Genomic DNA, 13,753 nt, shown 5'->3' with positions numbered 1-13,753 from the left:
ACGGAGTGTGTCTGTGAGTGTTGGAGTGACAGTGAGTGTTGGAGGACAGTGAGTGTTGGAGTGACAGTGAGTGTTGGAGTGACAGTGAGTGTTGGAGTGACAGTGAGGAGTGTTGGAGTGACAGTGAGTGAGTGTTGGAGTGATGAGTGAGTGAGTGTTGGAGTGACAGTGAGTGTTATAGACAGTGAAAGTGTTGGAGTGAGTGTTGGAGGTCAGTGAGTGTTGGAGGCTGTGTGAGTGAGTGAGTGAGTGTTGGAGTGACAGGAGAGTGAGTGCTGGGAGTGACAGTGAGTGAGTGAGTGTTGGAGGCCGGACACTTCCGCGCCGACAGAGATGGCCGTCGCTTCTGCTCCTTGGAAACTATGCAGTTTTTACGTGGTTATTTCTTACATTGGTACTCAGGTAATCTTAGGTTTCATTACATACAGTCGAAGAACTACTGAATATAAGAGCAACGTCAACTCACCATCATTAGGACCAGAAAAATGACTTTTCCCATGCGGATCCTGTGTTCTGCCTTTCACCCAGGACAACGGAATGGATCACAGCCGGCGACTCCAAAACAACGATCAGAAAAGAGGGAAACGGCTGTCTTCTGGTCAGACTGGAGACGGCACATCGTGCACCACTCCCTAGTATACTTCTCGCCAATGTCTCTTGACAACAAGGTTGATGAAATCCGAGCAAGGGTAGCATTCCAGGAGGGACATCAGAGACTGTAACGTTCTTTGCTTCACGGAAACATGGCTCACTCGAGAGACGCTATCGGAGTCGGTGCAGCCAGCTGGTTTTTCCACGCATCGCGCCGACTGAAACAAACATCCTGCTGGTAAGAAGCGTATGCTTTATGGTTAACGAGACGTGGTGTGGTCACAACAACATACAGGAACTCAAGTCCTTCTGTTCACCTGATTTAGAATTCCTCACAATCAAATGTTGACCGCATTATCTACCAAGGGAATTCTCTTCGATTATAATCACAGCCGTATATATTCCCCCCCAAGCAGACATATCGATGGCTCTGAACAAACTTTATTTGACTCTTTGCAAACTGGAAACCACATATCCTGAGGCTGCATTCATTGTAGCTGGGGATTTTAACAAGGCCGATCTAAAAACAAGACTCCCTAAATTGTATCAGCATATCGATTGCGCAACCAGGGCTGGTAAAACCTTGGATCATTGCTATTCCGCGACGCATATAAGGCCCTCCCCCACCCTCCTTTCGGAAAAGCTGACCACTTACCCAAACAGTGTAGCTATTCCTCCGCAAGGCAATCAAACAAGCTAAGCGTCAGTATAGAGACAAAGTAGAATCGCACCAACGGCTCAGACACACGAGGTATGTGGCAGGGTCTACAGTCAATCACGGATTACAAAAAGAAAACCAGCCCCGTCACGGACCAGGATGTCTTGCTCCAGGCAGACTAACTTTTTTTTGAGGACAGCAGTGCCACTGACACGCTCCGCAACCAAAACATGCGGACTTCCTTCACTGCAGCCGAGGTGAGAAAAACATTTAAACGTGTTAACCCGCAAGGGGCTGCAGGCCCAGACGGCATCCCCAGCCGCGCCCTCAGAGCATGCGCAGACCAGCTGGCTGGTGTGTTTACGGACATATTCAATCAATCCTTATCCCAGTCTGCTGTTCCCACATGCTTAAGAGGCCACCATTGTTCCTGTTCCCAAGAAAGCTAAGGTAACTGAGCTAAACGACTCTCTTCCTTCATCATGAAGTGCTTTGAGAGACTAGTCAAGGACCAAATCACCTCCAACCTACCTGACATCCTAGACCCACCCACCTTTTCTTACGCCCAAATAGGTCCACAGATGATGCGATCTCAACCACACTGCACACTGCCCTAACCCATCTGGACAAGAGGAATACCTATGTGAGAATGCTGTTCATCGACTACAGCTCAGCATTTAACACAATAGTACCCTCCAAACTGCCATCAAGCTCGAGACCCTGGGCCCGACTCCCGCCTGTGCAACTGGGTACTGGAGTTCTTGACGGCCGCCCCAGGTGGTGAGGGTAGGTAACAACATCTCCACCCCGCTGATCCTCAACACTGGGGCCCCACAAGGGTGTGTTCTGAGCCCTCCCTGTACTCCCTGTTCACCCACGACTGCATGGCCAGGCACGCCTCCAACTCAATCATCAAGTTTGCGGACGACACTACAGTGGTTAGCTTGATTACCAACAATGACGAGACGGCCTACAGGGAGGAGGTGAGGGCCCTGGGAGTGTGGTGTCAGGACAATAACCTCACACTCAATGTCAACAAAACTAAGGAGATGATTGTGGACTTCAGGAAACAGCAGAAGGAACACCCCCTATCCACAGACAGCATTGTGAAGAAGGCGCAGCAGCGCCTCAACCTCAGGAGGTTGAAGAAATTCGCTTGTCACCAAAAGCACTCACAAACTTCTACAGATGCACAATCGAGAGCATCCTGTCGGGCTGTATCACCGCCTGGTACGGGCAACTGCTCCGCCCACAACCGTAAGGCTCTCCAGAGGGTAGTGAGGTCAACACAACGCATCACCGGGGCAAACTACCTGCCCTCCAGGACACCTACACCACCCGATGTCACAGGAAGGCCAAAAAGATCATCAAGGACAACAAACACCTGAGCCACTGCCTGTTCACCCCACTATCATCCAGAAGGCGAGGTCAGTACAGGTGCATCAAAGCTGGGACCGAGAGACTGAAAAACAGCTTTATCTCAAGGCCATCAGACTGTTAAACAGCCACCACTAACATTGAGTGGCTGCTGCCAACACACTGACGCAACTCCAGCCACTAATGGGAATTGATGTAAAATATATCCCTAGCCACTTTAAACAATGCTACTTAATATAATGTTTACATACCCTACATTATTCATCTCATATGTATACGTATATACTGTACTCTATATCATCTACTGCATCTTTATGTAATACATGTATCACTAGCCACTTTAAACTATGCCACTTTGTTTACATACCCTACATTACTCATCTCATATGTATATACTGTACTCGATACCATGTACTGCATCTTGCCTATGCCGTTCTGTACCATCACTCATTCACATATCTTTATGTACATATTCTTTATCCCTTTACACTTGTGTGTATAAGGTTGTAGTTTTGGAATTGTTAGTTAGATTACTCGTTGGTTATTACTGCATTGTCGGAACTAGAAGCACAAGCATTTCGCTATACTCGCATTAACATCTGCTAAACCATGTGTATGTGACACATAAATTTGATTTGATTTTGAGTAACTGTGTGAGTGACTGTGTGTGTGTGTGACTGTTGGAGTGACAGTGTGTGTGTGACTGTTGGAGTGAGAGTGTGTGTGTGTTGGGAATGACGTGTGTGTGTGAGTGTGTGTGTGTGTGAGTGTTGGAGTGACGGGTGTGTGTGACTGTTGGAGTGACTGTGTGTGTGACTGTTGGAGTGAGAGTGTGTGAGTGACAGTGTGTGTGTGACTGTTGGGTTGACGGTGTGTGTGTGTGACTGTTGGAGTGACTGTTGGAGGACGTGTGTGTGAGATAAAACTTAAATGAAGATACAAGGTTATATCTCAGATAGTCTGTGTAGCTATTTATCAGGGACAGAAGCTGTTCAACAGTCCACATCGCCCTCTGTAAGCGCCATGTGATCGAGGGTGGTGCTGTTGCCATACCAGAGTGATGCAGCCCGTCAAGATGCTCTCAACCTCCTGTGGGGGAAGAGGCGCTGTTGGACCTTCTTCACATTTGTGCGCATGTGTTTGGACCGTTTAAGCCTTTAGTGATTTGGGCAACGAGGAACTTGAAGGCTGGGAAAGGAGAGAGTAAAGGAGTGAGAGGCAGATACGGAGGTAGGAAGAGAGAGGTAGATTTGTCTGTCTCCTCTCCATCCCTTAATCCTGTGTGGAGCTGCCTTAAATGCTCTTATCTCTCTGTCTCTCTCTCTCCCTATCTCTCTCTGTCTCCCTATCTCTCTCTCTGTCTCCCTATCTCTCTCTCTCCCTATCTCTCTCTGTCTCCCTATCTCTCTCTGTCTCCCCATCTCTCTGTCTCCCTATCTCTCTGTCTCCCTATCTCTCTGTCTCCTATCTCTCTCTCTGTCTCCCTATATCTCTCTGTCTCCTATCTCTCTCTGTCTCCCTATCTCTCTCTGTCTCCCTATCTCTCTCTCTGTCTCCCTATATCTCTGTCTCCCTATCTCTCTCTGTCTCCCTATATCTCTGTCTCCCTATATCTCTTTCTCCCTATCTCTCTCTCTGTCTCCCTATCTCTCTCTGTCTCCCTATCTCTCTCTGTCTCCCTATATCTCTCTGTCTCCCTATATCTCTGTCTCTCTCTGTCTCCCTATATCTCTGTCTCCTATATCTCTGTCTCCCTATCTCTCTCTGTCTCCCTATCTCTGTCTCCCTATCTCTCTCTGTCTCCCTATCTCTCTCTCTGTCTCCCTATCTCTCTCTCTGTCTCCCTATCTCTCTCTCTGTCTCCCTATCTCTCTCTGTCTCCTATCTCTCTCTCTGTCTCCCTATCTCTCTCTGTCTCCCTATCTCTCTCTCTGTCTCCCCTATCTCTCTGTCTCCCTATCTCTCTGTCTCCCTATATATCTCTCTGTCTCCCTATCTCTCTCTGTCTCCTATCTCTCTCTGTCTCCCTATATCTCTCTGTCTCCCTATATCTCTCTGTCTCCCTATATCTCTCTGTCTCCCTATCTCTCTCTCTGTCTCCCATATCTCTCTCTGTCTCCTATATCTCTCTCTGTCTCCCCTATATCTCTGTCTCCCCATCTCTCTCTCTGTCTCCCTATATCTCTCTCTGTCTCCCTATATCTCTCTGTCTCCCTATCTCTCTCTCTGTCTCCCCTATATCTCTCTGTCTCCCTATCTCTCTCTGTCTCCCTATCTCTCTCTCCCTATCTCTCTCTGTCTCTGTCCCTATCTCTCTGTCTCCCTATATCTCTCTGTCTCCCTATCTCTGTCTCCCTATCTCTCTCTCTCTGTCTCCCTATCTCTCTCTGTCTCCCTATCTCTCTCTCTGTCCCTATCTCTCTCTCTGTCTCCCTATCTCTCTCTCTGTCTCCCCTATCTCTCTCTCTGTCTCCCTATCTCTCTCTCTCTCCCTATCTCTCTCTCTGTCTGTCTCCTATCTCTCTCTCTGTCTCCCTATCTCTCTCTCTGTCTCCCTATCTCTCTCTCTGTCTCCTATCTCTCTCTCTGTCTCCCTATCTCTCTGTCTCCCTATCTCTCTGTCTCCCTATCTCTCTCTGTCTCCCTATCTCTCTCTGTCTCCTATCTCTCTCTGTCTCCTATATCTCTCTGTCTCCCTATCTCTCTCTCTCTGTCTCCTATCTCTCTCTGTCTCCCTATCTCTCTCTGTCTCCCTATATCTCTCTCTGTCTCCCTATCTCTCTCTCTGTCTCCCTATATCTCTGTCTCCCTATATCTCTCTTTCTCCCTATCTCTCTCTGTCTCCCTATCTCTCTCTGTCTCCTATCTCTCTCTGTCTCCCTATATCTCTCTGTCTCCCCTATATCTCTCTGTCTCTCTCTGTCTCCCTATATCTCTCTGTCTCCCTATATCTCTCTGTCTCCCTATCTCTCTCTGTCTCCCTATCTCTCTGTCTCCTATCTCTCTCTGTCTCCCTATCTCTCTCTGTCTCCCTATCTCTCTCTCTGTCTCCCTATCTCTCTCTCTGTCTCCCCTATCTCTCTCTCTGTCTCCCTATCTCTCTCTGTCTCCCTATCTCTCTCTCTGTCTCCCTATCTCTCTCTCTGTCTCCCTATCTCTCTCTCTGTCTCCCTATCTCTCTCTGTCTCCCTATATCTCTCTGTCTCCTATCTCTCTCTGTCTCCCCTATATCTCTCTCTGTCTCCCTATCTCTCTCTCTCTGTCTCCCTATATCTCTCTCTGTCTCCCTATATCTCTCTGTCTCCTATATCTCTCTCTGTCTCCCTATCTCTCTCTCTGTCTCCCTATATCTCTCTGTCTCCCTATATCTCTCTCTCTGTCTCCCTATATCTCTCTGTCTCCCTATCTCTCTCTGTCTCCCTATATCTCTCTCTGTCTCCCTATATCTCTCTGTCTCCCTATCTCTCTCTGTCTCCCTATATCTCTCTGTCTCCCTATCTCTCTCTGTCTCCCTATCTCTCTCTCTCTCCCTATCTCTCTGTCTCCTATCTCTCTGTCTCCCTATATCTCTCTCTGTCTCCCTATCTCTCTCTGTCTCCCTATCTCTCTCTCTGTCTCCCTATCTCTCTCTCTGTCTCCCTATCTCTCTCTCTGTCTCCCCTATCTCTCTCTCTGTCTCCCTATCTCTCTCTCTGTCTCCCTATTCCTCTCTCTCTGTCTCCCTATCTCTCTCTCTGTCTCCCTATCTCTCTCTCTGTCTCCCTATCTCTCTCTGTCTCCCTATCTCTCTCTGTCTCTCTCTCTGTCTCCTATCTCTCTCTCTGTCTCCCTATCTCTCTCTGTCTCCCATCTCTCTCTGTCTCCATGTCTCTCTCTATCTCCCATCTATATCTCTGTCTCCCATCTCTCTCTGTCTCCATGTCTCTCTCTGTCTCCCATCTATCTCTCTGTCTCCCATCTCTCTCTGTCTCCCTATCTCTCTGTCTCCCTATCTCTCTGTCTCCCTATCTCTCTGTCTCCCTATCTCTCTCTGTCTCCCTATCTCTCTCTCTGTCTCCCTATATCTCTCTGTCTCCCCTATCTCTCTCTGTCTCCCTATCTCTCTCTCCCCTATCTCTCTGTCTCCCTATATCTCTCTGTCTCCCCTATTCTCTCTCTGTCTCCTATATCTCTCTGTCTCCCTATATCTCTCTTTCTCCCTATCTCTCTCTGTCTCCCTATCTCTCTGTCTCCCTATCTCTCTCTGTCTCCCCTATATCTCTCTGTCTCCCCCTATATCTCTGTCTCTCTGTCTCCCTATATCTCTCTGTCTCCCTATATCTCTCTGTCTCCCTATCTCTCTGTCTCCCTATCTCTCTGTCTCCCTATCTCTCTGTCTCCCTATCTCTCTCTGTCTCCCTATCTCTCTCTCTGTCTCCCTATCTCTCTGTCTCCCTATCTCTCTCTGTCTCCCCTATCTCTCTCTGTCTCCCTATCTCTCTCTGTCTCCCTATCTCTCTCTCTGTCTCCCTATCTCTCTCTCTGTCTCCCTATCTCTCTGTCTCCCTATCTCTCTCTGTCTCCCTATCTCTCTCTGTCTCCCTATCTCTCTCTGTCTCCTATCTCTCTCTCTGTCTCCCATTCTTCTCTCTGTCTCCCTATCTCTCTCTCTGTCTCCCCTATCTCTCTCTCTGTCTCCCTATCTCTCTCTCTGTCTCCCTATCTCTCTCTCTGTCTCCCCTATCTCTCTCTCTGTCTCCCTATCTCTCTCTCTGTCTCCCTATCTCTCTCTGTCCCTATCTCTCTCTGTCTCCTATCTATCTCTGTCTCCTATCTCTCTCTGTCTCCCTATCTCTCTCTCTGTCTCCTATCTCTCTGTCTCCCTATCTCTGTCTGTCCCCCTATCTCTGTCTCCCTATATCTCTCTGTCTCCCTATCTCTGTCTCCCTATCTCTCTCTCTGTCTCCCTATCTCTCTGTCTGTCTCCCTATCTCTCTCTCTGTCTCCTATCTCTCTCTCTGTCTCCCTATCTCTCTCTATGTCTCCCTATCTCTCTCTCTGTCTCCCTATCTCTCTCTCTCTCCCTATCTCTCTGTCTCCCTATCTCTCTCTCTGTCTCCCTATCTCTCTCTCTGTCTCCCTATCTCTCTCTGTCTCCCTATCTCTCTCTGTCTCCTATCTCTCTCTGTCTCCCTATCTCTCTCTCTGTCTCCCTATCTCTCTCTGTCTCCCTATCTCATCTCTCTGTCTCCCTATCTCTCTCTCTGTCTCCCTATCTCTCTCTCTGTCTCCCTATCTCTCTCTGTCTCCCTATCTCTCTCTCTGTCTCCCTATCTCTCTCTCTCTGTCTCCCTATCTCTCTGTCTCCCTATCTCTCTCTCTGTCTCCCTATATCTCTCTGTCTCCCTATATCTCTCTCTGTCTCCCTATCTCTCTCTCTCTCTCCCTATCTCTCTCTCCTCATCTCTCGCTCTCTCTCTCATCTCTCGCTTCTCTCTCTCCCCCCATCTATCTCTCTCTCTCTATCTCTCTCCCCATCTATCATCTCCCCATCTATCTCTCTCCCCATCTATCTCTCTCCCCATCTCTGTCTCTCCCCATCTCTCGCTCTCTTTCTCTCTCCCCATCTCTTCTCCCCATCGCTCTCTCCCCATCTCTCTCTCTCTCTCTCTCTCCCCATCTCTGTCTCTCCCCATCTCTGTCTCTCCCCATCTCTGTCTCTCCCCATCTCTGTCTCTCCCCATCTCTGTCTCTCCCCATCTCTCTCTCTCCCCATCTCTCTCTCTCCCCATCTCTCTCCTCCCCATCTCTCTCTCTCCCCATCTCTCTCTCCCCATCTCTCTCTCCCCATCTCTGTCTCTCCCCATCTCTGTCTCTCCCCATCTCTGTCTCTCCCCATCTCTCTCTCTCACCATCTCTCTCTCTCTCCCCATCTCTGTCTCTCCCCATCTCTCTCTCCCCATCTGTCTCTCCCCATCTCTCGCTCTCTTTCTCTCTCTCCCCATCTCTGTAGCTCCTTCACTCTGCACTGTAGCTGCCTGGAATTTACATAGGTGTGTGTCTGTCTTTGTATAGGCTAGGTTATAGTATGCATGAGATGTGTGTTCTACCTATCTGCCTCAAATATTTTATAGTGTGGTCCTTACTGTGAGCTGAGCTGGCCTTGGTAAGGTTGAGCTGGGCTAGGCTGGGTTAGGTTGAGCTAGGCTGGGGTGGGTTAGGTTGACCTAGGTTGAGCTATGCTGGGTTAGGTTGACCTGGGCTGGGTTAGGTTGAGCTAGGCTGGGCTGCGTTAGGTTGAGCTGGGCTGGGTTAGGTTGAGCTGGGCTGGGTTAGGTTGAGCTGGGCTGGGTTAGGTTGAGCTGGGCTGGGGTTAGTTGAGCTGGGCTGGGTTAGTTGAGCTGGGCTGGGTTAGGTTGAGCTGGGCTGGGTTAGGTTGGAGCTGGGTTGGGTTAGGCTGAACAGGGTTAGGCTGAGCCGGGATAGGCAGAGCTGGGCTGGGTTAGGATGAACGACATTAGGCTGAGCTGAGCGCGGCAGAGCTGGGCTGGGTTAGGCTGAGCTGAGTTAGGCAGAGCTGGGCTGGGTTAGGCTGAGCTAGGCAGAGCTGGGTAGAGGAGAGCAGAGACTGACTGGCAGCCGTTTAGCTCTGCTAATGACTCTAAGCCTGAGAAACGTGTGTGTGTGTGTTTGTGTGTGCCCGCATGTATTCTCTAGGGTACACAGCTTTGATCTCTTCCTAATAGCATATGGAATAAGACCTGCTACTCTTAACCTGCTCTGGGAGTTAAAGCTCTGAAAGTGAGCCCTTCATTTGAGAACAGACACACACACACACACACACACACACACACACGCATTACACTAAAAGCAGCAGCATAGGAACAAATGTATTCTGTTCTCTTCTGTCAGTCCACTGTTAATGAGTCCTGTTCTCTCCCTCTCTCTCTCTCTCTCTCTCTCTCTCTCTCTCTCTCTCTCTCTCTCTCTCTCTCTCTCTCTCTCTCTCTCTCTCTCTCTCTCTCCCTGTCAGTCCACTGTTAATGAGTCCTGTTCTCTCTCTCTCTCCTCTGTCAGTCCACTGTTAATGAGTCCTGTTCAATTCAATTCAATTCAATTCAATTCAATTCAAGGGGCTTTATTGGCATGGGAAACATATGTTAACATTGCCAAAGCAAGTAAGGTATATAATATATAAAGTGAAATAAACAATAAAAATTAACAGTAGACATCACACATACAGAAGTTTCAAAACAATAAAGACATTACAAATGTCATATTATATATATATACAGTGTTTTTACAATGTGCAAATGGTAAAGGACACAAGATAAAATAAATAAGCATAGATATGTGTTGTATTTACAATGGTGCGTGTTCTTCTACTGGTTGCCCTTTCTCGTGGCAACAGGTCACAAATCTTGCTGCTCTGATGGCACACTGTGGAATTTCACCCAGTAGATATGGGAGTTTTTCAAAATTGGATTTGTTTTCGAATTCTTTGTGGATCTGTGTAATCTGAGGGAAATATGTCTCTCTAATATGGTCATACATTGGGCAGGGAGGAAGTGCAGCTCAGTTTCCACCTCATTTTGTGGGCAGTGAGCACATAGCCTGTCTTCCCTTGAGAGCTATGTCTGCCTACGGCGGCCTTTCTCAATAGCAAGGCTATGCTCGCTGAGTCTGTACATAGTCAAAGCTTTCCTTAATTTTGGGTCAGTCACAGTGGTCAGGTATTCTGCCGCTGTGTACTCTCTGTGTAGGGCCAAATAGCATTCTAGTTTGCTCTGTTTTTTTGTTAATTCTTTCCAATGTGTCAAGTAATTATCTTTTTGTTTTCTCATGATTTGGTTGGGTCTAATTGTGCTGCTGTCATGGGGCTCTGTAGGGTGTGTTTGTGAACAGAGCCCCAGGACCAGCTTGCTTAGGGGACTCTTCTCCAGGTTCATCTCTCTGTAGGTGATGGCTTTGTTGTGGAAGGTTTGGGGAATCGCTTCCTTTTAGGTGGTTATAGAATTTAACTGCTCTTTTTCTGATTTTGATAATTAGTGGTATCGGCCTAATTCTGCTCTGCATGCATTATTTGGTGTTCTACGTTGTACACTGAGGATATTTTTGCAGAATTCTGCGTGCAGAGTCTCAATTTGGTGTTTGTCCCATTTTGTGAAGTCTTGGTTGGTGAGCGGACCCCAGACCTCACAACCATAAAGGGCAATGGGCTCTATGACTGATTCAAGTATTTTTAGCCAAATCCTAATTGGTATGTTGAAATTTATGTTCCTTTTGATGGCATAGAATGCCCTTCTGCCTTGTCTCTCAGATCGTTCACAGCTTTGTGGAAGTTACCTGTGGAGCTGATGTTTAGGCCAAGGTATGTATAGTTTTTTGTGTGCTCTAGGGCAACAGTGTCTAGATGGAATTTGTATTTGTGGTCCTGGTGACTGGACCTTTTTGGAACACCATTATTTTGGTCTTACTGAGATTTACTGTCAGGGCCCAGGTCTGACAGAATCTGTGCATAAGATCTAGGTGCTGCTGTAGGCCCTCCTTGGTTGGTGACAGAAGCACCAGATCATCAGCAAACAGCAGACATTTGACTTCAGATTCTAGTAGGGTGAGGCCGGGTGCTGCAGACTTTTCTAGTGCCCGCGCCAGTTCGTTGATATATATGTTGAAGAGGGTGGGGCTTAAGCTGCATCCCTGTCTAACCCCACGACCCTGTGTGAAGAAATGTGTGTTTTTTGCCAATTTTAACCGCACACTTGTTGTTTGTGTACATGGATTTTATGATGTCGTATGTTTTACCCCCAACACCACTTTCCATCAGTTTGTATAGCAGACCCTCATGCCAAATTGAGTCGAAGGCTTTTTTGAAATCAACAAAGCATGAGAAGACTTTGCCTTTGTTTTGGTTTGTTTGGTTGTCAATTAGGTGTGCAGGGTGAATACATGGTCTGTTGTACGGTAATTTGGTAAAAAGCAATTTGACATTTGCTCAGTACATTGTTTTCATTGAGGAAGTGTACGAGTCTGCTGTTAATGATAATGCAGAGGATTTTCCCAAGGTTACTGTTGACGCATATTCCACGGTAGTTATTGGGGTCAAATTTGTCTCCATTTTTGTGGATTGGGGTGATCAGTCCTTGGTTCCAAATATTGGGGAAGATGCCAGAGCTAAGGATGATGTTAAAGAGTTTTAGTATAGCCAATTGGAATTTGTTGTCTGTATATTTGATCATTTCATTGAGGATACCATCAACACCACAGGCCTTTTTGGGTTTGAGGGTTTTTATTTTGTCCTGTAACTCATTCAATGTTATTGGAGAATCCAGTGGGTTCTGGTAGTCTTTAATAGTTGATTCTAAGATCTGTATTTGATCATGTATATGTTTTTGCTCTTTATTCTTTGTTATAGAGCCAAAAGATTGGAGAAGTGGTTTACCCATATATCTCCATTTTGGATAGATAATTCTTCGTGTTGTTGTTTGTTTAGTGTTTTCCAATTTTCCCAGAAGTGGTTAGAGTCTATGGATTCTTCAATTACATTGAGCTGATTTCTGACATGCTGTTCCTTCTTTTTCCGTAGTGTATTTCTGTATTGTTTTAGTGATTCACCATAGTGAAGGCGTAGACTCAGGTTTTCCGGGTCTCTATGTTTTTGGTTGGACAGGTTTCTCAATTTCTTTCTTAGAATTTTGCATTCTTCATCAAACCATTTGTCATTGTTGTTAATTTTCTTCGGTTTTCTATTTGAGATTTTTAGATTTGATAGGGAAGCTGAGAGGTCAAATATACTGTTAAGATTTTCTACTGCCAAGTTTACACCTTCACTATTACAGTGGAACGTTTTATCCAGGAAATTGCCTAAAAGGGATTGAATTTGTTGTTGCCTAATTGTTTTTTGGTAGGTTTCCAAACTGCATTCCTTCCATCTATAGCATTTCTTAATGTTACTCAGTTCCTTTGGCTTTGATGCCTCATGATTGAGTATTGCTCTGTTTAGGTAGACTGTGATTTTGCTGTGGTCTGATAGGGGTGTCAGTGGGCTGACTGTGAACGCTCTGAGAGACTCTGGGTTGAGGTCAGTGATAAAGTAGTCTACAGTACTACTGCCAAGAGATGAGCTATAGGTGTACCTACCATAGGAGTCCCCTCGAAGCCTACCATTGACTATGTACATACCCAGCGTGCGACAGAGCTGCAGGAGTTGTGACCCGTTTTTTGTTCGTTATGTTGTCATAGTTGTGCCTAGGGGGCACACGGTGGAGGGAATGCTGTCACCTCCAGGCAGGTGTTTGTCCCCCTGTGTGCTGAGGGTGTCAGGTTCTTGTCCGGTTCTGGCATTTAGGTCACCACAGACTAGTACATGTCCCTGGGCCTGAAATGATTGATTTCCCCTCCAGGATGGAGAAGCTGTCTTCATTAAAATATGGGGATTCTAGTGGGGATATAGGTAGCACACAGGAGGACATTTTTCTCTGTTAGGATAATTTCCTTTTGAATTTCTAGCCAAATGTAGAATGTTCCTGTTTTGATTAATTTAATGGAGTGAGTTAGGTCTGTTCTATACCAAATTAGCATACCCCCTGAGTCCCTTCCCTGTTTCACACCTGGTAGTTTGGTGGATGGGACTACCAGCTCTCTGTAACCTAGAGGGCATCCAGTGGGTCTGTCTCCTCTATACCAGGTTTCTTGCAGGATGACAATGTCTGTATTACCGATTTCTTTGGTGAAGTCCGGGTTTCTGCTCTTCAGGCCAAAGGCAGATGACCTCAGGCCTTGGATATTCCAGGATGAAATAGTAAAGGCTTTTGTTCCATAAAGTGTCCAATGTTGTTGGTCGTGGTTTGGCCTCAGGCCAGTAAGTGTGAGCAGAGCCTGCTGAGCATCTGGTACATGCCATTGGCTTGGGCGAGTGTGAGAGTGGGGGTTGGGACTGTTTGCCCGCTCACTACCTGGGCGTATGTGTGGCTTCCATGTTGAGGCCCTCTTTGCGGGGGTGGGGTGCATGGGGTGGGCAGGAGTGGCATAGGTCTGATCTGAGGGGGCCTAAATGGGGTGTGGGCATGATTGACGTGGGGGGGTGTTGATTGTTCTCTCTCTCTCCTCTGTCAGTCCACTGTTAATGAGTCCTGTCTCTCTCTCTCT

At 47.1% G+C, this 13,753-nt stretch overlaps 1 protein-coding gene across 1 annotated transcript in view; it reads left to right on the top strand.

Annotated features, from left to right (window-relative positions):
- The first annotated feature begins 1,479 nt into the window (after nt 1-1,479).
- LOC135531079 (cytoplasmic dynein 2 heavy chain 1-like) overlaps nt 1,480-13,753 on the top strand; it is a 28,398-nt gene continuing 16,124 nt past the window's right edge. Inside the window, exon 1 of the mRNA XM_064959200.1 lies at nt 1,480-1,506. Coding sequence (XP_064815272.1) covers nt 1,480-1,506 — 27 coding nt within the window. The remainder of the gene's footprint in view (nt 1,507-13,753) is intronic.

Source organism: Oncorhynchus masou, unplaced genomic scaffold (assembly GCF_036934945.1).
Source record: "Oncorhynchus masou masou isolate Uvic2021 unplaced genomic scaffold, UVic_Omas_1.1 unplaced_scaffold_1507, whole genome shotgun sequence".
NCBI classification, from domain to species: Eukaryota; Metazoa; Chordata; class Actinopteri; order Salmoniformes; family Salmonidae; genus Oncorhynchus; species Oncorhynchus masou.
The sequence above is the reverse complement of the archived record's forward strand: the minus strand, read 5'-3'. Positions and strand labels throughout refer to the sequence as shown.